Genomic DNA, 27455 nt, shown 5'->3' with positions numbered 1-27455 from the left:
CCCGAAAACGGCTGGATGAGCCCTAAGCGCATGCGCCCCAACGCAGGGTTTGAGGTGGGTGGAGCTCTCTCTTCCCGCTCTCGCCGCCGGGCGCCTGCTCAGCAGTCTCGCGATATTTCCTTCTCCCGCGGGAGTTATTTAAACGCTCTGGCGGCAACCACGCCCTCCGCGGCGCGCGCTGGGGAGTCGCAGTGGACTCGGGGAATTTGGTTTGAGGTCCCACGGTCCCGCTGCGGCCGAGCTCCCGCAGGGCGAGTCCCCGCCGGGTCGCGCCATCATGGGGGCAGAGAAGAGGCTGCTGCCCATTAAGGAGGCCTTCCAGCTGGCGCAGCAGCCGCACCAGAACCAGGCGAAGCTGGTGGTGGCGCTGAGCCGTACCTACCGCACGGTAAGCGCGCCCCACCCCGAGGGCCCTGGCCGCCGCTGTCCCTCGCCCTCCCGTGACCCTCCGGACTCAGCGCACCGCGCCTCCAACCTCCTGCAAAGCCTCCGGTCGTGGCTGCGTGCGGGACGTCGCCGGGCGGAACCCCCGTCCCCGGCGGCCTCGGCGCGGGCCGTTGTGCTCCGTAGGCGGTGAGGTGGGAGAGAAACGCGGGCTCCGAGGCCACCGGCCGCAGGCGCTGGGCCTCAGGGTGGGTGCCCACTGCTGTGGCCCAGGGGTGGTTGTCCCTCAGGTCACCGCCGACGCCAGTCACCCTGTGCTAACCTCTCCCCGCGGCTAAATGGAATCAGATCCCCAAATAGCAAATTAGTTGTTAGGATCTGGCTCTTCCTGTTCATGTAAATACTGTTTGTTTTGAGCGGAGCCGTGAGAAGGGGACAGTGAATTCTGGGAAAATAAACTATTGGGGGGGGTTGAAGAAAAAGTCAATGTAATAGGCCTTGAAGATATGAAATAGGTGTGGAAGTTATATCAAAAGGAAGTTTCTGTGCAACACTAAGACTACGTATAAAATATTAAAGCCGCTGTTAATCTTGTGTTCGTGAAGCAAGTTTTTACAAAACTGGTACCAAGGCATATTGAGGATTTAGGGATATTGGGGGCAAAAAGGAATCCTTTCATTGTCAAAATGCACGATTAAGGTTTCTCCCTGGCAGAAGTCAATTTCTCTGGAGAGAAACTCGTGCAAATTTATTTCCCTTTTGATGGTTTGGGTAATTCAGAGTTTACTAAGTAGTGACTTCAGTGTGTCTGGGTTACGGCTCAGGCTTTCCGCAGTCGTAGGGTAAAGCTGGGGAAATAGGGTTGTATCAGCGCAGCTTGCGAAGGGTTTCTTTTGTCTTTCAGACAGAAGATAAAGTAAGTTTTCACGAGGAGTTCGTTCATCACCTTAAGTATGCGATGGTGGTGTATAAACGCGAGCCCGTCGTGGAGAGGGTGATCGAGTTTGCAGCGAAGTTTGTTACCTCGTTTCACCAGTCAGATGTGGAAGATGATGAAGAGGAAGACACAGGCCTTTTAAATTACTTGTGTACTTTCCTATTAAAGGTATTATGAAAACCAGCACTTTGGGGAAGTAATCGTAGAAAATTTTGTTATATGAAACGGGCCGTGGGAGTTTGTATTTTTTAGAGACTTGAAATATCTGGTCAATGAGAAAATGCCTGTGAACGAGTCTGCTTTTTGTAGGAAATATTAGAACTCTTGTTAGATGAAAAGGTGGACTTTTAAAAGATAACTTTTTAATTTTATTTTATTGGGGTGACACTGGTTAAAAATATACAGGTTTCAGGTGCACAATTCTACAACACATCCTGCGTACTCTGTATTGTGGGTGTTCACCACCCCAAGTCAAGTCTCTGTCCATCACCCTTTTTCCCCCATACCCTGTAACAGGTCGACTTCTAAAATAACACCAGCGTTAAATTTTTATTGACCCCTCTAAAGCTCTTCTCCCATACATTTGTTTTAAATGAGTTCTCTATTTTAGCAGTAAAGGAAGAGTTCCTGCAAAGAGGAATATACTCTTGTAATTAAGCAAATACTTCAGACTGTATATTTTGAGAATTTATATAATGTATTTTTAGGATGCATGTGAATCAAGGTAGCATAGTTTTTCTGCAAGAATGAATTACTGTTGTAATTTCTTGAATTCTAAACGTACAGAATTCAATGATATGTGATTATTTACTAATGATATGTGACTAAATTTTGATTGTTTCCATTTCAGTCTCATGAAGCAAACAGCAATGCAGTTAGATTTAGAGTGTGCCAGCTCATAAACAAGCTCTTGGGAAACATGCCAGAAAATGCTCAGATTGATGATGATTTGTTTGATAAGATTAATGAAGCCATGCTTATTAGATTGAAAGATAAAATTCCAAATGTGAGGTTACAGGCAGTTCTGGCTCTTTCACGACTTCAGGATCCCAAAGATGATGAATGCCCAGTGGCTAATGGTATGTGTAGTTACAAAAATCCTTTTTCAGTTTTGTTGACTTTTAAGTTACAAATAGATGAATTTTTTATTTAGAACTACGTATATGTGAAGGTATATACATATGTATATATATGATTAAAAAAAACAAACCCAAGGAGATACAATCCAACTTAAAAAATAGAGCATCATTAGTAACTTTGGAAGCTAACTTATAGCCCCACCCCAGTTACATCACTCTCAGAGATAATGATTATCCTGAATTTTGGATTTATTCTCCTGTCTTTTTGTTTAAACAATTAACTAGATGTGTGTCTCTAAATAATGTTAAGCTTTGCCTCTAATTTTGTATGCTCTGTGTGTTATACTATATTTTTCTGTGTTCTCAACATTATTTTTAATTGTAACATTCACCCATGTTGATCTGTTTATTTACTATTTTATAGAATTCTGTAGTATGAACATAAAACAGCTTATTATTTCTAATACTGATGGACCTTCTAGTTGTCTTCAGTTATTTTGCTTTTGAAAAACTGTTGTTTCTATGAACTTACACATGGTTTCTAGTGGACAGGTTAGAGTTTTTCTAGGGTATATATGTGCACTCAGCTTTACTAGTTAGATACAAGTGTTTTTTAGAAAGTTTACCAGTTAATATTCACAATAAAAGTGCATAGACGTCTTCAGTGATCCATATTCTTTTTAATGTTTGGTATTGTCAGATTTACAATTCTTTGCTTATTTGTTATGTATCTTTTTGGGTATTTAGCAGCCAATATTATTTCTTCTATTATATGAGGCCTGTTAATGTGTTCTACCCATTTTTCTGTTGGTTCATCTTACTGATGTATTGGAATTCCTTATACTGCAAAGAAATCCTTAGGTTATGTGAAGAGTAGTTCTCTCGCTACTTTAGATGACTTACTTCTTTTTAGAACTCATTAAAAATCAGAATAGTAACGAGCCCTAAATAAAACCATATCAGTTTAAAAGTAAACTGCTTGCTATATTAGACATTCTTCTAAATCTTGAAGAGTAGCAGAGACATAATCTTAATGACGAATTTTCCATAATTTTTACGGCTATTTATTTTAGCTTTCATGCGCAGTCCATTGAGTAATTTCCCATTCTGTCCTTGTTAATGGAAGTTGGCAGAAGAAAATCTTCAGCTAGAATTAAATATGTAAGACTAGAAAGTGATATTTTTATCACTTTAAAGATACTATTAAATATCAAAATGTGTGCTATCTTACGATTATGGTTAAAGAAATATTTCTTTAATATACTAAAATATACTGTTCTATATTTAGCATATGCTACTTTGATTGAAAATGATTCAAATCCAGAAGTTAGGCGGGCAGTGCTGTCATGTATTGTACCATCAGCAAAGACTTTGTCAAAAATTGTAGGACGCACCAAGGACGTGAAAGAGGCTGTCAGAAAGCTGGCTTATCAGGTAAATGAGTTCAATATTTTGTGTAGGCATATCCTTAGAAGACAAAAAACCATATTCTTGAAATACTTTTGAAAAATATTTGGCAAATAATAATGATTTCTTTAATTGAGATTTTCACGCTTAGAGAGTATAGGTACTTTAAGTAGAATTTTATTGCATTAAATGGGTTACCAGATATTTTTTGTTTTTGAAGGGTAATTTTCTTAAATGAAGGAGTTATTGCTAATTATGAAATGTGTAAACGATGTTGAGTTTAATGACCATCTTTTTAATATTATCTCTTTAAGGTTTTAGGTGAAAAGGTTCATATGAGAGCAATGTCCATTGCTCAGAGAGTAATGCTCCTTCAACAAGGTCTTAATGACAGATCAGGTAAGTTAGACATCTTCATATAAAACTTAAGTAGATTTTGAGTTCAGACTTAAGATTTAGGAAACAGGTGTCCTAAATTAAGTCAGGTAAGCCTATTTCCACAGCCTGTAGAAATTCATCTCCATGTATTGTATAGAAAACATTTTTTTTTTCTTTTTTAATTTTTATTTTTGTTTAGAATATTACAGATGCCCCTTTTTCTCTCCAATAACCCATTCCACCCCGTCCCATCCCCCTCCCTAGTCCCTCTTCCCACCATTGTCTGTGTCCTTGGGTTGTGCATATATGCATATAGATTCTTTGGTTACTCTCTCCCCCTCCACCCACCCACTCTCCTCCATCCCTCTGACATTCGTCCGTCTCATCTATGCTTCCATGTCATTGAATCTGTTCTGTTCATCAGTTTATTAAGTTCTTGAGATTCCACGTATAAGCGAGATCATGTGATGTTTGTCTTTCACTGCCTGGCTTATTTCACTTAGCATAATTTTCTCCAGATCCATCCATATTGTCCCAAAGGGTACGAGATTCTTCTTCGTTGCAGCTGCATAGTATTCCATGGTGTAAATGTCCCACAGCTTTTTTATCCACTCGTCTACTGATGGGCACTTGGGCTGTTTCCAGATCTTAGCTATTGTAAACTGTGCTGCTGTGACCATCGGGGTACATATATTTTTTCTGATTAATGTAGAAAACATTTCTTAAGGTTAAAGATCTTAATACCTTGAAGGAGCAGAGTTAGTTTCAATTTTCCTGTGTTTTACAGATGGAGAAACTATAGCTTAAGGCTATAGAGCTAATTTATATCAGAAATAGGGCATGATCTCTTTTTTTTTTTTAAATATATCTTTATTGATTTCAGATAGAGGAAAGGAGAGGGAGAGAGAGAGATAGAAACATCAACGATGAGAGAGTCATTGATTGAGCCCACAACCCAGGCATGTGTTCTGACCAGGAATCGAACCCTAATCGCCTGGATCCTAGGTCGACGCTCAACCAATGAGCCGTGCCTGGCCGGGCATCTTTTTCAATTCTCTCTCCTTTATTAAAATGCTATCTTGCCCTGGCCTGGTGACTCAGTTGGTTGGAGCATTGGCCTGTACACAAAACTGATTGCCGTTCTAATGTAGTCAGGGCACATACTTAGGTTGTGGGATTGGTCCTGAGCCAGGGCTCCTAAAAAATCATCAGGTGAGGATTAAAAACATGCTATCTATCCCCTTTGTGTATATCTGGATATGAATGAGTTCAATGCATTGTAAACAACAGTCAGGAATGGCCATACTAGTATCATTTTCTTTGTTTTTTGGTTTTTGTTTCTTCCTGTTAAAACTAGAGAATCTGTTTACAGGGCGATGAGGAATGATCTAGTTTAAATTTCCAATCTGTATGAGAAGGCTAAGATGGCTTAATTTTGCTGAGGTTGAAAACATTTATTGTCACAGGATTAATGATTAGGATGCCTTTAAAAATTAAGAATAGGTTTGTTCAGTGGTATATGTTCGTGTGATTCACTACTGCAGATAGCATCGTGTGGAACAGATGAAGTCCGTCAGCAAGTGAACTAATATGTGTTATGTAGTCCAGATTAAAACCTGAAGCCTGCTGAGCCCAGGGGAGAAGGAATGCAAGGCTGTGGTAGTGGTTGTATATCTGGTTCTGACCTTCATTTGTATTCGGAAGTGAGCATCAGTGATTTCTGCAATATGTTGTACTTCTATTTTTTTGTTAGTATGCTTTGTTCTGTCTCTTAGTTTCATTACATTTTTATTGTAAATATCAACCTCATGTTAACACTGATCTGGTAAATGAATTAAAACAGACAAAATACAGGAAATGGGAGTTAGAGGGAGCCTTGCTCACCTATGTTTCATATGATTTAACAGAGGCTGTCAAACAAGCAACGCAGAAGCATCTTCTCCAGGGCTGGCTGCGTTTTGCTGAAGGAAATGTATTAGAGTTACTTCATCGGTTGGATGTGGAAAATTCTTCTGAAGTGGCAGTCTCTGTTCTCAATGCCTTATTTTCAGTGACTCCTCTTAATGAACTGGCAGAAATCTGTAAACATAACGATAACAGGTATATAAAGTATTCATTATTTGAAATGTAATACTGATGAACTTCTGTAATGAATATTAGTCCCCTCCCCTCATTACTTCAGATTGATTGTATCAATACTTTTTATCTATCCCTCTTATTTTTTTTTGTTTTGTTCTAGTGGATGTCAATTTTTTCCCTTGTGTAAGAACTCACTACTTTATCATAGACTACTTTAGCTGCATTTTTAATTTTTTATTTTGTTACTTTGATTTTTGCATTAACCTACTATGGAAAGTCCAACAACATGCGCCCCTATAGTATGTTTGCTTATTTGATTTTTTTTTTTGGTCTAAATATTTTCATTCTTTTTTTGTGGATAACTTAATGACTTCACAGTTTAAAAGGGGAGTGATTATAAATCACTTGCTTCTTAATCCCATTTTTCTATGCAGTTCAAATTTTTAACTGGATATTAAAATCATGCTTTCTCTGTTTTCTCTCCTTTAAATGAAGGAAATTGATTCCAATGGAAACATTAACTCCTGAAAATGCTTTGTATTGGCGTGCCCTCTGTGAATATTTGAAGTCAAAAGGAGATGAAGGTGAAGAATTTTTAGAGCAGATTTTGCCAGAGCCCGTGATATATGCAGAGTATTTACTGAGGTAAAATGTTTTCCTTTGGAATGTACTTGTATTGCTCTCTGTGTCAGACCCCCACCAACCCCCTCCCTCAGGGACAGGTTGACTGGGAATAAGTCAGAACCACTTTTGGGGGGTGGGGGACAGGTAACGATAAATAAGTATACGCAGTGAGTGTTTCTGAAGAAAGTAAAAATATGTTTAGGGACATTTCCTGAAAACTTCAGATGTGTTCTGTACATTTCTCCATGTAGTGATGATGATGTGTTACTCTGAAATGGGTTAGCAAGCTTTCTATGTGCCAGACAGTAAATATGTGAGAGTCACAGTGACTCAGTTTGCTGTGAGTGCAGAAGCAGCCAAGGACAAGATGTAGTAAAAGTTTGACTATTTTTTAATAAGACTTTTATGGACGCTAAAATTTGAATTTTGTATAATTTTCACATGCATATATTTATACATGTTTATATATTCACATACATATTTTAAACTGCTATTTAAGAATGTAAAAATATTAGCTTGCAAGCTATAGATAAACAAGCAGTCAGCTTTATTTGATGCATGGGCCATAGTTTTCAACGGACAGGGTAGACGTTTGTTCCCAGTTCTAGTATTAATTATAACTGTTACTATTTGGCTTTTTGTTTTAAGAATCTTTTCAAAATGTACTTTTTTCTTAAATTATTTGAATTACTCTAATTTTTACTTATTTCACTTTAAAATTATACAAGTAAAACATTAATTCATTCTTGTCAAAATTCCATTACAGATGTATGTAGAATAAAAGTGTGGCATTTCCTCTTTTATCTCCTAATTCCTCAATCTCATTGATTTCCTTGGAGTTAACAACCAAACAATTTGGGGTATATACTTTCAAACTTTTCTCTACATTTATATACATGTATGCTAAATGCAGAAATACTTTAAAAAAATATAGCACACTATACATAATTGGTTTTTTTTTAACTACTGGTGTCCGAGACCATTATATGTTCTATGTACATTATATGTACATATAAATATATCACAGTCCTAACAACAGCATATCATTCCATAGTGTGGTGGTATCATTGAATTACTCTGTTGGACATTTTATATGTTTACAGTTTTCACTGATGTTACAAACTTCCTTTCACTAGCCACAAACTTCCTTGTATATTTTTATGTCTGTTTGGGATTTTGTGGGGTTGATTTCCAGAAGTGGAATTGATTTTTGTTGCCATTCTTAAAATGACATTTTTAATCTGGATTGTTGTTTTTCATATTCCAACCTAAAGGCACCTAGTTGTTTAAGCACTTTCAAAAGAGAGCGCTTCTGTGGGCTACTGGATATTTTCTAGGTGAGGGCTGTAAAAGGCTCTAATGTAGCCAGTGATAGTGAGACTAACTACAAGTGTAGTTGATGGTGCTGTTCAGTAGCACCTGCACTAACATAAGAACAATACTGAGCTGAGTGGGCCCCCAAGCAAGGGTAATGCAAATTCATGAAGCTGTCTGTATTTTCCTGACTTTTAAAAAGGTCATTGTATTCATGGATCACTTGTGTCATTACTATTATTACTACTATTGTTTTACTTAATTAAATTAATTAATTTTTAATTAAATTTATTGGGGTGGCAATGATTAATATGAACATAGAGGTTTCAGGTGTGAGTTTCTGTGTTACAAGATCTGTATATTGCTGTGTGCTCACCACCCAAAGTCATTCTTTTAAACAAAATAATGGTTAATTAGGAATGATGAAGACTAATTCTTTATGAAATTGGATTTTGGAGAAGGGATTCAGAACTTTATAATTGAGAATACTAGTGACATATACCTGAAACAAATATCAAATAATATTGAATATCAACTGTAATAGAAAAATAAGAAAATTAAAAATAAGAGAATACTAGTCACATTGAAATAATTAGTTATCAGTTTGAGAGAAACAAATATGTACCTCTTGAAAATTTCCCATAGGAAATTTGAATTCAATGAAAATACATTTTTCAAATTCTTTTGATTCAAGTCAGTAAGTTTGTTAGTAAAACAGTTCATGACAATAGCACTGAATTTACTCTGTAAACCAAATTAGTATCACTTGGTATAAACATCCATATATTTGGAGTAATGTGAACTGAAAAAAGACCCTTTTCTGACCTAATGGGGAGCTGTTTAATGTTTCTTAACACATTCTACCTTTTATTAATTCTTCTTTTAGTTATATTCAGAGCATTCCAATTGTTGATGATGGACACAGAAATGATTTTTCCTACATTGGACATTTGATGACAAAAGAGTTCATAGGTCAGCAATTGATTCTAATTATCAAGTCTTTGGATACCAGTGAGGAAGGAGGAAGGTATGTCTGAGAGCTAACCCTCATTCTGATTTGCTCTTAATCCTCTATTGAAATACAGTCTTGTTACAATATAATTAAATATACCGAGTGGGCAAAAGCAGGTTTACAGTTGTTTGTGTGGAAAAGAATACAATAATTAGAAAAAATGCAAGAGTAAACTGTTTTGTGTACTCACAGCGGTAAACCTACTTTGCCCACCTCTGTATTTAACCTAGCTCTCTGACATGTTATAAAAAGTATTTTCTTTTCTCTTCTATGTGTAATATACAAAAGGAAACATACTCTTTCCCTTCCTCCATTTTCCTCTGTGTGTGTGTGTGTATGAAAACATAAAATATATGCGATCTTTTTTTCCATGAGGATTCTTTCTTTTTATTGTTTTCTTATTTTTTTATTTTATTTTATGAGGTCGTCATTCAATTTATTTAAAATAAATCAATGAAATTGGATGTTTATGCTTAAAAATCTATTTGTCTTCATGACAGAGAGGACTAGTAATACTCTCTAAAAGATTTCATTCACTTCTGGGATTTTACCATTCATTATGTTGATTTATATGAGATTGTAAGGTCATTTATAAAAATTCTTTTTTTTGCAGAACATGAATTTTTGACCTAAAATCTCTACATATATTTTTGTACGTATGGTGATAAACATAAAAAAGAACTGAAACAAATGTGATTTAAGCCTGTAGAGGAGGTGAAATGTTAGAGATAAAATGTGTTTCTGCTGTCATATTTAAATTAAATAGTTCTTTTTGAACGCAGGAAACGATTGCTGGCTATTTTACAGGAGATTCTTACTCTCCCCACAACCCCAATGTCTCTAATTTCTTTTCTTGTTGAGAGACTGCTCCACATCATTACAGATGATAATAAGAGAACACAAATTGTAAGTAATTATCTTCATTGTTGATAGAGATAAGAGGTTTTGGTCAATGACAGAATTGTCTTACTTTTTTTCAGTACTTTTGCTTGGTCTTTACCTTTTGTTTTAATTTGTCTATCAAATTTTTAAACTTAAAACCAGATCTCTCTTTCACAAACACACACACATTTAAGAAAATATCTCCTCCTCTTAGCATACTTACATTGTGTTGTATCAATTTGAAATGGAGCAGGTTAGGGAAGAGGTGACATTGGGCATTGGTCACTAGAGTGTTCAAGAGCTGGCTCAAGTTACACATACCTCTGACACTTTCTGGTTTTGTGATTTTAAGCAAGTTATTTAATTTAGGATTTTTACTTGTCTGCAAAATATGAATAACAATAATGAAATAATGTTCATGAATTGCTTTATAAATACAGAAATAAATGTTACATAATATTACTGTTGCTAAGTTTTATTTCCTCTGGGGTAGCTAAAAAAGACAGACCTGCATCATTGCTTTTCATAAAATCATAAGTTAATTCACAGGTTGTCTTTTCCAACCCCTCCTTATATATACAGATTTATACATAAATCCCTTCTGCAACATTTCCAGTTAGTGGTTATCCAGTGTCTGCTTAAGTATCCTCATTTGGAATGCAGCCTTTTCCTGAATCTGCCAACTCCAGTGGCTCTGAAAGGAAAGTCTTTAGTTATGCTGTCATTATTTATGCATTATATAGTCAAAGAAACAATAAAATAATATTCTGCTTTTTATATTTAGCTCCCATGGAGCTGAACAGGGAAGGAGTTGAAGATTTTAGGCAGAGAATTTTAGTTTCATGGTACCTAAGATTAGACACTATTCATTTTTTCTGTTTCTGAAGCAGTATGTGAGAACTTATCTTCAATGTCTATGTACCTTTTATCTTCCCATAATCTTAGAGTTTTTAGTCAAATGTATTGTTTGGTCATTTTTTTCTAAAATTGTCTAGCAAATAGAATGTATTCCATTTTTACTTATATATTTTGCTCTATTTTTCAAGAGATTGTGGATACTAATTGGAATTTTTTGTAGCAGTTTGATGTCATTTTTTGAAATAGAACATATATGAAATCATGTACTCTGAATTATAACTTTACTTACCAGGTTACAGAAATTATCTCAGAGATTCGGGCACCCATTGTTACTGTTGGTGTTGAAATTGACCCAGCTGATGCAAGAAAGAAAGAACTCAAGGTAAATCTCTTCTGAATGAAAGAAATACTTGAATATAATGTAGTTCTTCAAGTCTTTTATTCCCTTTTGCTGTACATTTTCAGGGTTGTTCTCACAAGGTCAAATGATTGATTAACTATTAAACTATAAGAGTATCTAAAATGTTTCCAGATTATGTCAGCCTAAAAGATTTGCAGGTCTCTGTTTTAGGAAGACAACAACTTTGCATATGTCTGACTGATTAACTTATGGGACATTTAGATGTTAGAGTGTACTCTTTAGTTTGCTACAGATTTTCATATTAATAGGTTTTGTTTGATATTTACACAATTTATATCTTTCCTAGATGGCTGAAATAAAAGTTAAACTTATTGAGGCAAAAGAAGCTTTGCAAAATTGCATTACTTTACAGGATTTTAATCGAGCATCAGAATTAAAAGAAGAAATAAAAGCATTAGAAGATGCCAGAGTAAGCCTGTTGAAAGAGACAGAGCAGCTTGAAATTAAAGAAGTCCATGTAGAGAAGGTATACTTTATACTAAATTTCAGCTGGTATTTATCTCAACTACACCTTGTTTTCTTAACTCAGAAATCTGCCAGAATATATTCACTTTGGAGGAATTTGTTCCATGAATTAATATAAAAATAATTTTTCCTACTCCTGTTCCTTTCTGTTTTGGACTTTGAAAGGACTTAATTAATTATTGTAACTAGGGCTTTATTTGCTCCCTTAGTGCTAATCACTGGAATCTAAAGTCTTCTGCCCTGGCCAGTGTGGCTCAGTTGGTTGGAGTGTCTTCCTGTACACCAAAGGTCGCGAGTTTGATTTCTAGTTGGGGCACTTAGGGGAAGCAACCAATTGATGTTTCACTCTCACATCGATGTTTCTCTCTCCCTCCCTCTCCCCTCTCCCTCTTCCTCTCCGTCTTCCTCTCTCTTTCCCTCTCTCTCCTTTCCTCTCTCTCAATAAAAGCACATCCTCCAGTGAGGATTTTAAAAAGGCTTTATTTGCTGAGGCAACGGTCACCTTCTGGTTGGTGTTTGTTTGTCTTGAATGGTTCAGAAAAGGAAAATGCACCATTTATTTGTCTTTTCCTTATTTGTGGAAGACTAATGACCTTTCTGTTGCTAGGGAAAGAATTTCAGTGGTAACCATACTAGTATACACATATATTTTAAAGCTCAATTACAGTCATGTATCACATAATGGGGATAAATTTTGAAGGATGTGGTGTTTGGTGTGTTATTTAAAACTTTATTTTTATTGTTGACAAGATTACGATGTCCCCATTTCCCCCTTTGCCCATGCCCACTCCCACCCAGCCCCCCGCCCCATTTCCTCTGGCCATCACCACACTATTGTCTGTGCCTATGGGTTATGCATATATGTTCTTTGGCTAATCCCTTCACCTTTTTTGTCATTGTGGAATATCATAGGGTTCACTTACACAAGCCTAGGTGGTAAAGCCTACTACATACACACCTAGGCTGTACTATATAGCCTATGGCTTCTAGGCTACAAACCTGTACAGCATGTTACTGTACTGAATACTGTAGGCAGTTGTAACACAATGGTAAGTATTTGTGTATCTAAACATAGAAAAGGTACAGTAAACATACGGTATACAAGATAAAGTGTATGTGTGAGTGTGACTGTGTGCACGCTTGCACATTTTGGGGGCAGGGGAAGGGCTGTGGAGGGAGGTTCCGTCTGAGGGAGAGTGCACCTCAGGTGGGGGAGAAGGGAATGAAGAAAGGAGGGCAGATATCAAAAGAGACAGATAAAACGTGAAAGAAGAAATAATAAAAGGGTGAGGGGAGGAGAGAGCAAGCAACAGAGCGAGAATGAGAGCAGAGAGAAACAGGACTGGGAGGGAAAGAGATAAAGAGAAATGGAAGGAAGGGAAGGGAGTTGGTACACAGGAGTGTGTGTGCGGCATGTGTGCCTGTGTGTCCAGGCAGGGGCTCCCCTCCCCAGCCTTCTCCCCACCTTTCCTTGTCTGTTCCTGGCCCATACACTGGCCAACCATTATGTGGCACATGACTGTACTGTTATTTTCAGAAAAAGCTAAGTAGCTTTGTTATTTTCAATGAAATAGTAAACATATATCTAGTAACATTTAAAGCTAAGTTTCAGCAGTCTTTTTAAAACACAGTTGTATTTTTTTTTTTTTTTTTTAATTCTCACCCAATATGTTTTCATTAATTTTAGAGAGAGAGAAACATCGATGTGAGAAACATTGATAGGTTGCCTCCAGGAAGTGCCTCGACCAGGATTGAATCTGCAACCTAGGTATGTGCCCTGTCCAGGAATGGAACCCGCAACTTTTTGGTGTACAGGATGATGCTCCAATCAATTAAGGCACCCGGCCAGGGCAAAACTTAGATGTATTTGATAAACGAGTCTTACTTTAACATAACATAGAGTGCTCTCAGTTGCTGTATGATTTGCTGTTAAGTTAATCTGGGAGGTCATTTTGTATCTTACCTTTGTGGTAAACGTCATTTATTATTGTATAGTTTGGGAAGTGCTGATTAGTGTATTCATACAGAGAATGCTGTATAGGGGGAGTTTATTATACAAAAGTGTTCTGTAAGTTATATTACGTCCCTGAGCTCTTTAGCTGTAGACATCCCCACTCTTACCACCCCACTTTCCCAATGAGGATGCTCAATTTTATTTTCATAGCAGGTAGCTTATTTCTTTTGTTTGACAAAATCTGTGGATCATTATAGGCTCTTAAATTTGAGGAGAAAATTAAAAGTGAAAATATATTGCAAACTGAAAATGATATAAACTGCAGGTCTGAATTAGAAAAATATTAACAGAGGTAGTCTGCCATGATATCATCTGTTTAACTTGAGTTGCTTTGACGATTTGTTCACTTTTCCTGTTTAAGGGTTATAAATCTATTAGTACAATTACAGCATAGCATAATAAATGCTATGGTCAGGGAAGTACAGGGGTTTTACGTATAGTACAGGGGTTTTCCACTCTTACCTGTTTATCCTGGTTGGGTGTTGGGGGCTTCCTCAGAGGAAGAATTGCTTTAACTTATGATTTGAATAAAAATGGTAATATAAGCAGGATGCTTTTTCTGTGGTAGTACTGCTTCATCCACTCACAAGTATGAATGTATTACCTTATGATGTTGGTACTGTTGTTCTCATTTTATAGAGTACAAGTAACTTGTTAGCCCAAAGTCACTCAGGTAGTAAATGGTGGAGGCAGAATTCAAACCCAGGCAAGTGGCTTTAGCTTTGTGCTTTTAGTGCAGTCTGTATTATCTCATCGCAATGAATTATTAAGGGAATGTTGCAGGCAGATGGAACTACATGTGAGAAGGCTCACAAGTTACAGAGTCTGTTGTGTTAAAAAAAAACTTCAGGTCTACATAACTAGAGAATTGAGGGGGAGAGTTAAGAGAAATCTGGGGGAAAATTAATGGCCAGACCATGTAATGTCTTGTATAAGCAATATTTAATTTGTGCTACCCAAAGATCATGGTCAACCACCAAAGGGTTTTAAGTGGCAGGATGGATGAGATTTATGTCTTAGATCATTGTTATTCAGAAATGGATCTCAGTGTGTAAAAACCTAGGCAGGCACACACACCAGTTAGGAGACTGTTACAGTAATGTGGGCTTGACATGGTTGCAGTCTCAAGATATAATGATGGTGGATATGGGAAGTATTTAGGAATTGGTAACGGAGAAGGGTGAGTCAAGAATGTATGCTAGTGTTTTGCTTTGGAGAACTGGGTAGATGACAGCGATACTTATGGAGATAGCACAGGAGGAGGAAGGATTTGGGTAATGATGAGTTCTCTTTTCAACATTTTGAGTTTGAGAAATCTGTGGAGCTATATATAAGAGTAAATGTCTGACAACAGTTTGTATACATGAATCTGAAACTCAGAATAGCTGGGCTAGCTCACAGATGGTAAATGAAGTTGTGTGACTGCATAAGATTGCCCAGGGTGTGTCAGCAGAGGCAATATTCCTTAGACAAAGCCCAGAGAAAGCAACCGTTTAAGGGATGGGCAGAAGATATTCTTACTAATGTTCAATACTTTGTTTCATTTTAGAATGATGCTGAGACACTACAGAAGTGTCTCATTTTGTGTTATGAACTGTTAAAACAGATCTCCACTTCAGCAGGGATAAGTGCAACTATGAATGGCATCATTGACTCTTTGGTATGTTGGTGGCCTTTGAAATTTTATTCTCATGCACTCCTTCCTCATTTTATAAGTAAAATGTTCCTTGGGGTTCAAAAGAATGAAAAGATGGCCATTTTAAATATCTGATAAATATAAATGGTAAAAAAAATTACAGTGGCTACAATCATACTGTGAGGATTAAATTAAGATAATGCATGTAAAAGATGTGGTATATAGTTATTCCTTTAAAAATTTTGAAAAAAATAATTTATGCTGGAAAGAAATGCAGAATATTTTCATTCTTTGAATGGTAAGAGGAAATAATGGGAATATTTAAGTGCTGGAATCTTGCTCAATAGTAAGAGTATGAAAAGATACATTATGAACCCTGTGAAAGGAGTTTATTACTATATATTTAAAAGACTTTTCACTAAAGTAACCCTTCATAGTTAATCTCCATTTTACTGAATTTAGGGATATAAACACTGCAAGACTCTAGAACAGCATTGTGATAGAAATATAATGCAAACCACATGTGACTTTAAATTTTCTAGTAGCCACATTTAAAAAATAAAGAAACAGGTAAAATTAATTTTAATATTTTTAATCCGATATACCCAAAATATTATAACTTCATCACTTACTTAATATTAAAACTATTGTGATATTTTAAATTCTGTTCTTCATACTAAGTCTAAAAGCACATCTCAGTCTATACTAGAGACATTTCAAGTGTTCAGCAGTCATATGTGGTGGTGGCTACAGTATCAGACAGTGCAGCTGTAGAGCATTCTGTTTCAGTTGTGTACTCAGCGAAAGCAAATTTCGAATGTATTTTAAGCTCTTCCAGGATTCTCCCTAAGTTGTTTTCACTTGGGATTAGTAAAAAACAGTCAATGAATGGGATCTAAAATTTAGATTTCTAGGTTGTCATGAGTTTCTTAATTCAGTAAATAAGAGCAGTTATTATTTACAGCAGTTTAGAGCTTTTGATTAAAACTAGGCTCTGTTAAACCATTAGAATTTATTTTTAGTTTTAGTGAAGCAGATACCCTCAGTGAAAACTTATGCTTTTAAAGTTGTACTGGCATACTTCATGTCTAGTCCTATTGCAGGAGATGGGTAAATTATGGTATATGTAACTATACAACTGAAGTAGTAAATATGAAAACTGTATATATGTGGGAAAATATACACAATGTTGAAGGAAGAAAGAACACAAAATTGAATGGTCATAATGGTGTTAATTATATAAAAACTAGAAACTGTGTAAAGATTGAAAGAGACTGTAGAGGGATGTAACTGAGTAAGATATTTAGATACAGGAGTTAGAATATTTTTATGAAATTACTATTCTTTACATAAAAATAATAAATGAATTGAGCAGATTTTTATTGAACATCCCCTATATACTAAATACTGGGGATAGAGTATATGTGGTTTACAAAACACACATAGACTGTTCTCATGCGTCTTTGGTCAGGTGAGGGAAACATCAGTCAAAGTGGCAGCTTATGCTGTTGGTAATTGCTCTGAATAAGGTGTGTGTGATCATATGTGACTCTACAATAGTGCAGTTTGACGTGTTCATGGAAGGTGGCTTTGGTCTGATATTTGAGTAGACATTAACTATGAAGGAGGAGGGCAGAATGTTTTAGACCTGCTCTCCAATACAGTAACCACCAGCCACATGTGGCTATTAAAAACTAGTCCAAAACAGATGAGCTCTAAGTATAAAAATACATTGGGTTTTGAAGACTTAGTACAAACAACAGGCTATAAATTATCTTCATTTTTAAACGTTGATTACATGATTTATGATAATATTTGGGCTTTATTGGCTAAAATAAAATACACTAAGATTAGTTTCACCTGTTTTTACTTTAGTGTGGCTATTAGAAAATTAAAAATGACACTTGGCCTGCATTCTATTTCTATTGGATGGCACTGAGTGAAGGGCATCACAGTCAGACCAGTTGAATAAGCACAGAGCAGGGGATAGTGTAGTAATATAAGATGATACTGGGAAAGAGTGCACAGTGAGAAATTTTATATGGTAAGGAGTTTTATCTTTGTGCTATGAGCATTGGGAAACCATTGAGAAAGTTTTAGCAGTTGGAAGGGGAGGTGCCTCATAATCAGACTGTTTCACTCTGGCTATATTCTTCTGTTTTAGCAATTTAATATTTAACTTTTCAACTGAAAATTGACTTCTTTGAGTTAATAGACAATATGGAAATGTAGATATGCAAAATCATACACAAATTATTTTGACCATGTTTTTAATATACTATTGTAAATTTCTTGTCCTGGTAAAAATTATACTTTCTAATTCATTTTAGATTCTTCCTGGCATAATAAGTGTTCATCCTGTAGTAAGAAATCTGGCTGTTTTATGCTTGGGATGCTGTGGCCTACAGAATCAGAATTTTGCAAGTAAACACTTTGTATTACTCTTACAGGTAGGATTTATCTTGTGACAGAATCTTGATTGTTTTTCTTAAAATACTCAGAATCTGTGGCCATATGCTAGTACTCTACCTTACTGAAGGTAATGATTATGGATGACTTCTAAAGACTCAATTTTTATCTTTTGATTTTTCTGATTTAAACACCTCTGTAGAAAAGGAGTGAAATGTCAGTTAAGGATTTTTAAAATTAATCATACAGTAAACATTTATTGAGTGCATATTATATGCCCAGCATTATTCTAGGCTTAGAAAAAAATAAGATAGGAGCTTACATTTTAGAAGAGAAAACACAATGAAAAATAAACATTGTATATAGTATAGTAGGCATCAGTGATTCTGCTAGTAATTCTAAAGGAAGTCTAGTTTAGTATTATGAAATGTCTTGGCTTTTAGGTGCCTAGGAAATAAAATCCTACATTTTCAAAGAGGTTTTGCTAAGAAATTAGAACAGAAAATTCTCTACTTCAGTTTCCTGTCTTTCTATAAGTTTGGGGTGTTGAAGTACTAGATTGACCCTGATCATTACTTTTCTTTTATAATTTAAAAAAAATTAGATTTATTGAGGTGACATTGGTTAATAAAATTATGTAGGTTTCAAGTGTACATTCTGTGATACATCATCTGAATATTTCATTGTGTGCCCACCACCTGAACTGAGATGTTCTGTCACCATATATTGACCCCATTTACCCTGTACAACCCCCCTCCCCTTCCTTCCCTCTGGTAACCACCATACTGTTGTGTGTGTGTGAGTTTTTGTTTGTTTTTCTTGTTTGTTCATTTGTTGCTTTCAGTTTTATATCTCACATGAGTGAATTCATATGATTCCTGATTTTTTCTATGTGACTTATTTCGCTTAAGCATGATATTCTCAAGATCCATCCATGCTGTTGCAAATCGCAGTATTTCTTCTCTTCTTATGGCTGAGTAGTATGCTGTTGTATATATGTACCACATCTTTATTCAGTTGTCTATTGAAGGACACCTTGGTTGTTTCCATGTCTTGGCCACCATAAATAATGCTGCAGTGAACAAAAAGGTACATGTATCACTCACCAAAACTTAAGTGCATTAAAGATGATAGTAAATCTCTTTATAATAGAAATATTCAGCTCTATATTTTCATGGTTTTGAGATTTGGTCTGTAGGAATTGAGTTTTCTTATCAGGATAGACTCATACAAATTGCTAGGCTTTCTAGAAATCCCCCTTTTATAAAGGAGTCCTGTTCAGTTTGTTGAAAGCTGAATTTTTTGTTAATGAAATCTGAATTGAGCTAATAAGAAAATCATAGTTAAACATTTTTTTAATAAAAGGAACAAATAATATAATTCAGCTGGACACAAAGTTCCAGACTTTTTTTGACTGAAGGTGAACTTTTTCTGAAGGAAATATAGCTAAATGTTATGGTACAAATAAATAAAAATAATTCTAAAAAAATGGAAACTTTAATTGGTTTTGAAAAATGTTTTATGTAGGCTTGATGCCATTATGAAATTGGACTAAAAATAAGATACTTGTTAATTTTATGTAGCATAACAATTGAAAGTTTAGTGAATTCACTTTTGTTGGGGGATATTTCAATTTAGGTTTTGCAAATTGATGATGTGACAATAAAAATGAGTGCTTTAAAGGCAATCTTTGACCAACTGATGACATTTGGGATTGAACCATTTACAACTCAAAAAGCAAAAGCTGTTCGAAACGAAGGTGCGGAAATAAACACCAGTGAGGAGCAAGAGTCAGAAGAAGCTGGAGAAGTGACCGGCACAGCCAAGAATGTTCTGAAACTCCTCTCCGATTTCTTAGACAGTGAGGTAGGAAATGATCACAGCCCTGTTACTCTGAAATGTCATTTTCAGCATGTACCTTTATGTTCTTTATATCTATAGTTTTTAGGCTGAAGTTTAAACTTGGCCAACATTTAAAAATTTTGCCTTTTGATTGTCATAATTAAATTCCACCTTTACTTCTAGCATATCTAGTTTCTTGCTGTTGGATTGCTTGTGCTGAGAATTGAAGTGTAAACAAGAATGAAATGACTGGAGGGGCTTGCTATCATTTTTTCATCTTTTCCCGTCTTTGTGATTTGTGACTTAAAACATTTTTCCCCCAAGAGTTTTAAGAAATAAATTTTACATTGGGTTGGTGGAAGGTCTAAGATAGGGTATGGGGTTGCATCTTTTTTCTTAAGGAACTCTTGAACTGCGTTTCCTAGCATATAGATACATTTAATTGTCAATTTTACCTCAGTAAAAAAATTGTGACATGAGCTAACAATTGTAAATTCAGCAGTGTATTGGCATCACCATATTCACAGTGTAGTGTGGGCGCCACCCCTAACTGTTAAAGACATTTTCATTACCCCAAAAGGAAAGGTACCCAGTAAGCAGCTGCTGTCTCCCTCCCACCAGACCCAGACAGCCACTAGTCTGCATTGTCTCTACAGCTTTAACTATCTAGATATGTCATATAAGTGGAGTCATATACAGTATGTGGCTTTCGTCTGCTTTCTTTCACTTAGCTTTCTTTGAGGACCATCCATGTTGTAGCTTGTATCAGTACTTTATTTCTTATAGCAGAACACCATTCCATTTTACATACATACTGCCATGTGCTTAGCTGTTCAAATCCATTGAAAGATGTTTGGGCTGTTTCCACCTTTTGGCTACTGAGATTAGATAGTTCTGCCTTTAACAAATTCATAATAACAGGAATGATTTGGGGGTAGTTCATATAAAAATATTTTAGAGGCTACATTTTAAGGCTTAAAAAGGAAATATAAGTAAAAAATTTCCTTTAATGAAAGTTGTTTTTATTAGGTGTCTGAACTCAGGACAGGAGCTGCAGAAGGACTGGCCAAGCTGATGTTCTCTGGGCTCCTGGTCAGCAGCAGGATTCTCTCCCGCCTCATCTTGCTGTGGTACAATCCTGTGACGGAAGACGACGTTCGACTTCGACATTGCCTGGGCGTGTTCTTCCCCATGTTTGCTTATGCAAGCAGGTATTTATTTAGTATGTCAGTGCGTCAACATCTGCCTTGGAGGTAAATTCACACCCCAGGAGTCATACCTACAGTGTTGTTCGTTTGTTCTTGTTCTTCAGTGGTAAGTGATGGAGTGAGAAGGTCTTACCTAGATTTTATCTCCCCGAATTACTTGGTTCCTCCCCATGTGAAAATGTACTGTCTTGATGGGGTGAACTTTATACATATTTTTGAGAATCCTGCTTTTTCTCTGCCAGTATACTTTTCTAATTGTGTTTCAATAGGACCAACCAGGAATGCTTTGAGGAGGCCTTTTTCCCCGCCCTGCGAACACTGGCCAATGCCCCTGCATCCTCTCCTCTAGCCGAGGTAGACATCTCCAACGTTGCCGAGTTACTTGTAGACTTGACAAGACCAAGTGCATTACATCCTCAGGCCAAGAATTCCCAAGATTACCAGGTGGGTGGAGGAAGAAGTTGACTGTCCTGAAGCCTGAACACCCCAGGTGATCCCACAGGAAGTTCCGTAACAGGGGTAGTCCTTCGAGTTACCCAGAATTGAGACCAAGCTGTGCCTTTATAGCCATGTACCTACCAGTCACTGAATGTGGCCTCTCCTGGGGAGGAGGTACATCCTTGGGCAGGGCCCACTGTCTTCAGCTTGAGTCAGCTCTGCACCTGGGAACCTTTAGCCTCCAAAATGTTTGGTCTCATAGTAGGTGGAAGATAAAGGCTCAGTGTAAAAAGGGGGCGGTCTGCCCTGAACCACAGCGTCCACTACAAGAACTTAAGAAGGGGAACTCATTTGGGAGGAACATGTTAAATTTGGTTTTAGACATTTTGCATTTGGGATGATGGCAAGATAATTAGTTGGAAGTGTTTGTTAGATGTGTAGGACTGTATTGTCATACCATTTTCTATTTACAACCGTTTTTCTCTTAATTTTCTAGGCCTTAACAGTTCATGACAATTTGGCTATAAAAATTTGCAATGAGATCTTAACGTGTCCATGTTCACCAGAAATTCGTGTCTATACAAAAGCCTTGAGTTCTTTAGAACTCAGTACCAATCTTGCTAAAGATCTCTTGGTTCTGTTGAATGAGATTCTGGAGGTAAAGTCCTTTCTAATTACTCTTATTTATGTATATATTTTTATCAAAGTAGAGTTTACATTGTTGTATTAAATTATACGTTAGCATTCTGTGACTTTGTTCATTTGAAGTAAATATTTCCTTCATAAATTTAATAGAATGCTAGAATGTTTTAAAACAACTTGATATCAGCATATAGCTTTTTTAAAAGATTAGAAAATGTATTTTAAAAATGTTTTCTATTATAGCAAGTAAAAGATAGGATATGTCTGAGAGCTTTGGAGAAAATCAAGAGTCAGTTACAAAAAGGAAATAAAGACGGTGGTGACCAAGCTGCAGCAGCGCAGGATGCCGCCGGCATGACGACCGTTTGTGAAAATGAGGGTGAGAGCACACTAACCTGAGTATCTGGGAGGTTGTCCTTTTCATTTTCACTGAGACGCTTTTTCTCTCCTATAACATGGGGTGGGTTTCAGAAATTAAACGGAAATGTTTCTAATTAATCCCCCTGAGGAAGCCTGTAACTGCTAAGTGTTTGTTCTGCTCTTACAGGTTTTTGGTGTACATTTCTCAGCACGTGACCAGGAGTTTTGTTTGCTTACTTGCCAGTATTCACCTTTTTTGGAAAACTGATTTATGATAGATTTTCAATAGCTGCTAATAATTGGATGGTGGTCATTTCTGTTTTATGAAAAATTGACTTAGACCATTTAAAATATTCCATGAGGCTATTTTTTACTGACAATGTTGTTATTTCCTTTAATAGAAAAGAATAAAGAAGTATATATAACTCCTCCCAAGGTAAAAGCAACCCGAGCATCAAAATCCACTCAGCGGAAGACTGACAGAGGTAGTGCACAGATTGACTAGTTTTGTAATAAAACGTTTGTTTTGTTTTCCAATGAACTACTGGGCAAGTTTCCTTACCTGTTTCCTTAGGGATAAATGTCTTAGGTATTCTTTATTTTTTTAATTCTTTCAGCTGATAATTAGGTTTTGCTTTGTTATCTAAAAGATTATATCAATGTTGCTGCAAGTGCTTTTGTTTGAAATATGATACAGTTCATATTGCAAAGGATTATTTGGATTAAATTGATTTTTATTAGCAAATGATCGGTGATGATTTTATATTATCAGTTATTTGTGTTCTCTCCTTTATATTGTTAAGCACTTTGTCCCTTTTATCTATCTGCCTAGTATTTTTCTGGGCTTCCATTTTCCCTTTTCCCATTTCATGTTTCCCCAACATAATTTATTTCCCAAGCGATATCCAACAATAGGGGACTTGTTGGAATAATTAAATGTTGACTATGAGGGGATCACTTGGGGAAAAAATCTGTAATTCAAGATTTTTTTATTGTTTATTTTCTTATTACAAAAAAGCAGTGCATGCTTATTACAGAAAATTGGCAAACACATCCAAGCATACCAATATAAAGAACACTATAATACCACCCTTGAACCAACCACTATCTTAATCCTTGAAAAATGTTTTTTGAGGCCTTTTTCTATGCAGATTTAATATTTTTCTAAATGGAATCTAGGTGTAATATTGTTTTGTAGCCAGTCAGTTAATTCAGTGCTAATTGCTGGGTGTGCCAAATTAGTCCCATATTGTTGGATATTTTCTTGGGGATAATTACATTATAAGTTTAAAAGGAAATACGTAAGGTTTTGGGGAGGGAATACAAGTCTCACATGAATAAGTAGGGCTTACAAATTTCAACCAAATGATCATACTGAACCACCTGGTTTTGATAAGATTGCTTTTAGTTGGATACTATCTCATTGGACCACCACCTCTAATTTTTTTTTTGATAGTTCAAACTTTTTTATGTATTGTTATCATAAATGAGGAGCATCCCAGGCCAAACTTTGTCTTAACCTTGTAAATTTTTGCAACTCCCAGCATATCAAGACACTTAATTTTTATACTGTAATATGTTTTAGAACACATATTTGAATTAGCTTATATATGTTTGGATATTTTAGGACCTGTTTATGGGCTTAACCTACCTACCTTTCTACTTTAATTTTCATTAGCTTCTCCATGTTTTGTACTATAGCCATAATAGAGGCATTTCCTTATATAGTATGTTTTTTACATGCTGCTTTCTTCTAATTACGTTTAACTGAAATTTGCCTCCTTAAAACATAATTTTCATATTTTCCCTTTTATCGGAGCTTACAGAAGAAATTAGTAAATTTTTAATCTTGCTCAAGTTCCTTTCCTCTGCAGTGTTGATAATTGATAATCCTAGGTGGCTGGGAACTTAGGAGGAAATGTGTTAAAGAGGGAAAATAAAGGATTTAGGTAGCCCACAAATAGATTAAAAACAATAAGCCACTGATAATCTTGATAATGAACTGTCTTTAAGGACGGCGAAAAGTGACAGCTTCAGCCAGGATGAGCAGGAGACGACAGACTTCTGGGACTGACTTGGAAAGGTATGTCATGCGTGTGTAGGGTATGTTGAATAGAAAAAATTTTAGTGTGCTTCTGTGACAGAGAAACTCAATATATAATAAGATAATCAGTGAAAACTGTAAATAGCTATGTCTTGGATTCCATTATCAAGAGCATTTGACTTCCTGTGGCTTGCTTTTCCTATTGGTTGGCATGGCCTTGACTACTAGGTAATCAGCTTTAATGTGCTTTTTCAGTTTCTATTTCCAGTTCTTCTAATTACATGGTCATGTGTATAGGACTCCTCTAATCTTGAATTAGCAACCCTTGAGATTTAGGTTTGGGTTCTCGACTTGTACAATGATAGAACACTTCTGTCTATAATTTGGATATAGTGGTATAGTGTTTATATTTGGTTTCTGCCAGTCAGCCACTGTTGGAAGCTGAAAGTTGTTGCTGCCTTGCATTCATTTATTCACTGGAAAAACTGTATATTTTCAGCCCGTAACTTAATGATTAAATTTTGACTAAATTTAAAAATCTTTTGGGGAAACATGCTATTTAGAGTGTTTTAAGGAATTTATTTCCTAAGTGGAGATTTTCTTCCATTTCTTGTATTCTCCCAAAAACTCTTTTGGGCAGTTGTTATGGTCCCTGTTTAATGACAGCCTTCATTACAAAAGTTTGTGTTTGTTTTTTCCTTCTGTATAACACCAGGTTCCACATAGATATAAAAAGAACTGAGCTAGGTTTTCCATGATTTCAGTTTGCTGGATAGCCAGCCAGTGTGTTTTGGTTTAGTTTTAAGCTTAGTGGAATCAGGATATCAATTACACACTGATAGAATGGGAGTCAGAAACAAAAAACGTTTTATTTATAAATAAACTGTGGCTTTAAAGCTTGTATTTAAATTGGTGTATTTTCAACATCTATTTAGTGATCATGAAGTTCCAGAGCCAGAATCAGAAATGAAGGTGAGATTACCAAGAAGAGCCAAAACAGCAGCACTAGCAAAAAGTAAACGTAACTTGGAGCAACTTCTCAATGAAGAAATGAATTAGGAGGCGAGATGATGGAGGTGGGGTCCTTTTTCAAATGCCCTTTAAAATTATTTTTAGTTCTTTGTTTTAATAAACTTACCCTCGTGTCAACATTAGAAAAATTTTTGCCTGATGTCTTCTAAGACGTTCTGCTGTGTGATTCCACGACGTTGGCCTGTACTGGAGCATCAGGACAATGTCTGTCAATGTGCGCCACAAACCACCTGCATCGGCCACAGTGATTTCATCAGAATCTAAAGTGGGCCCAGGAACCTGCTTCTTAGGCTTTCCAGAGAATGCATATGAACTCTCGTGTTTAAGAAAATGGCATTGCGGGCAACTGTCACTAGCTAGTAGTTTGCCTTTGAGAAGCTTGATTTAGGTGGGGCAGATCGGACATAAGTGAACACAGTTACAGAGCCACACCTCAAGGGCAGATGAAGTACCACAAACTTGCTAGAAATGAGCTCACTCCCAGGGAGGACTAGTATAATGAACCAGAGTACGCAGCAGCCAAGTTCAGCAGTTCTCATTTTGATTTTGTTTTGTGTTTCTTACAATAAAAACATTTTTGATAATGCTACCTGAATGGGTAATTTCTCTTCCTAAAATATTTGCATATGAGAGCCCTAGTTTGCTTGTTTGTGATGCTGTTTCCTGGGTGGAGAGATGTTCACATGTACATATTAATCCTGGACTTGCTTTCTGTGTTTTTTGGCGTAATAAAATATTTACTGTGGATAAGAAATACTAGTGGGAAAGGAATGTGACGGGAAGTTCTCTATATACTAATTTGCGGACACTATTTCTTCATTGTCAACTTCACTTATCTTCTGAAATTGGCACTTGCCTGACTATTGAAACATGTACTGTGTGAAACCAGTCCCCTTTCCTTCTGCAACATCCAGCAAAACACTTTTTCTTATCCGTCTGATAATTGCCTTTTCTCTTTATTTTTCAGAATAGAAATGCCCTAACTTTGGATCTGTTTTAATTGTGCTTTATTTACCAGAGGCCATTTATTTAAAGTGATGTTCTAAGATGGAGCTAAAGTCAAGATTGTGCTTTTCAGAACCAAATTGCTATATTACATACATATATGTGTTTTATAAAACCGAGAAATATAAAAGGAGTCTGAAAGTTACAAAGTAAGAATGCTTATTAAGCCGAAAGAAAAGGCAGATAATGGTGGTGATATAGAACAGTGAAAAACAGATGGTTTCCATTCTGTTGGCTCTGTGTCTTTTTCTGTGCTTCAAATTCTTTATCTAAATCTTCTTTTGTTAAATCCCTGTTTAAAAATATTTTGGGTTGGTGGTAGGGGAAAACAAGGACTTAAAATGTCACAAACTAAATTCCATTTACCTTATAGCCAGGCTATCCAAAGGGAAGGAGCCATGTTCTCATATACTTACATGGACCCCCATACCAAAGCTTTATCTGGCTGGGAAAACAAATTAAGCACCAAATCTTTAGTATTCTTACCATTCAAGTTTTAGACACAGTCATGTAAGCCATTGTTGAAGCTATGTGCTTTTGCACTATTAAAGGTAAGGAATATCCTGATTTAAAAAACACCCCTTTACACTTAAAAATAAATGGCTAAAATACAGTAAAATTAATAGATGTAAATCCGTTTACCATTTTTCATTCAAAACTGATAACTTACAGAAACCAAACAGTATTCTTGTCTGTAAGAGGCACAGATTTGCTGAAGAGGAAACATGCGATTGTGCCACTGTTCTCACAGCTCACAGACTTTAAAGGTTTAAAAGTACATAGAAAGAAGACTCATCAGCTCAAATTCTCCTATGAATGGAAACATGCTACTTGATGGTAAACTAGGATCAAGTTTCCTATACATATATAACTTTGAAAATGATACACTTCTAAGAGATACCTTTGCCTTTCACCAATTCGAGGTAGTTGGTATCCACCTGCTTTACAACTGCTCATGGGTTAGGTCATCATCACGAATCTTTAC

General features: G+C 36.2%; 1 protein-coding gene across 3 annotated transcripts; it reads left to right on the top strand.

Annotated features, from left to right (window-relative positions):
* The first annotated feature begins 262 nt into the window (after positions 1 to 262).
* NCAPG (non-SMC condensin I complex subunit G) lies at positions 263 to 26219 on the top strand. Of its 3 annotated transcripts, none has more exons than XM_016199753.2 (22): positions 263 to 388; positions 1289 to 1489; positions 2172 to 2400; positions 3689 to 3834; positions 4122 to 4206; positions 6093 to 6285; positions 6760 to 6909; positions 9089 to 9229; positions 9997 to 10120; positions 11247 to 11336; positions 11662 to 11841; positions 15404 to 15514; positions 17821 to 17940; positions 19538 to 19765; positions 20771 to 20952; positions 21219 to 21393; positions 21884 to 22045; positions 22273 to 22408; positions 22791 to 22874; positions 24403 to 24472; positions 25369 to 25509; positions 25616 to 26219. In XM_016199753.2, exons 1-21 carry the CDS (start codon positions 278 to 280, stop codon positions 25490 to 25492), a joined length of 3042 nt encoding a protein of 1013 aa, XP_016055239.2. In that variant the 5' UTR covers positions 263 to 277; the 3' UTR covers positions 25493 to 25509; positions 25616 to 26219. The 3 variants fall into 3 exon arrangements, with proteins under 3 accessions (XP_016055239.2, XP_016055238.2, XP_016055237.2); XM_016199752.2 differs by having other exon boundaries at positions 25589 to 26219; XM_016199751.2 differs by having other exon boundaries at positions 25369 to 26219.
* Positions 26220 to 27455: the final 1236 nt, after the last annotated feature.

This window comes from Miniopterus natalensis, chromosome 1 (assembly GCF_054644295.1).
Source record: "Miniopterus natalensis isolate mMinNat1 chromosome 1, mMinNat1.hap1, whole genome shotgun sequence".
Taxonomy (NCBI): Eukaryota; Metazoa; Chordata; class Mammalia; order Chiroptera; family Miniopteridae; genus Miniopterus; species Miniopterus natalensis.
Note: the sequence above shows the minus strand (reverse complement) of the source record. Positions and strands in the feature narration are given on the sequence as shown.

What these genes read in the sequence shown, in the direction of transcription:
- NCAPG (XM_016199753.2), top strand. Translation starts at nt 278, where the DNA reads ATGGGGGCAGAGAAGAGGCTGCTGCCCATTAAGGAGGCCTTCCAGCTG. An exon ending in ATAATAAGAGAACACAAATT is followed by an intron (nt 10,121 to 11,246) that starts GTAAGTAATTAT and finishes TTTACTTACCAG; the next exon opens with GTTACAGAAATTATCTCAGA. An exon ending in CAAGAAAGAAAGAACTCAAG is followed by an intron (nt 11,337 to 11,661) that starts GTAAATCTCTTC and finishes TATCTTTCCTAG; the next exon opens with ATGGCTGAAATAAAAGTTAA.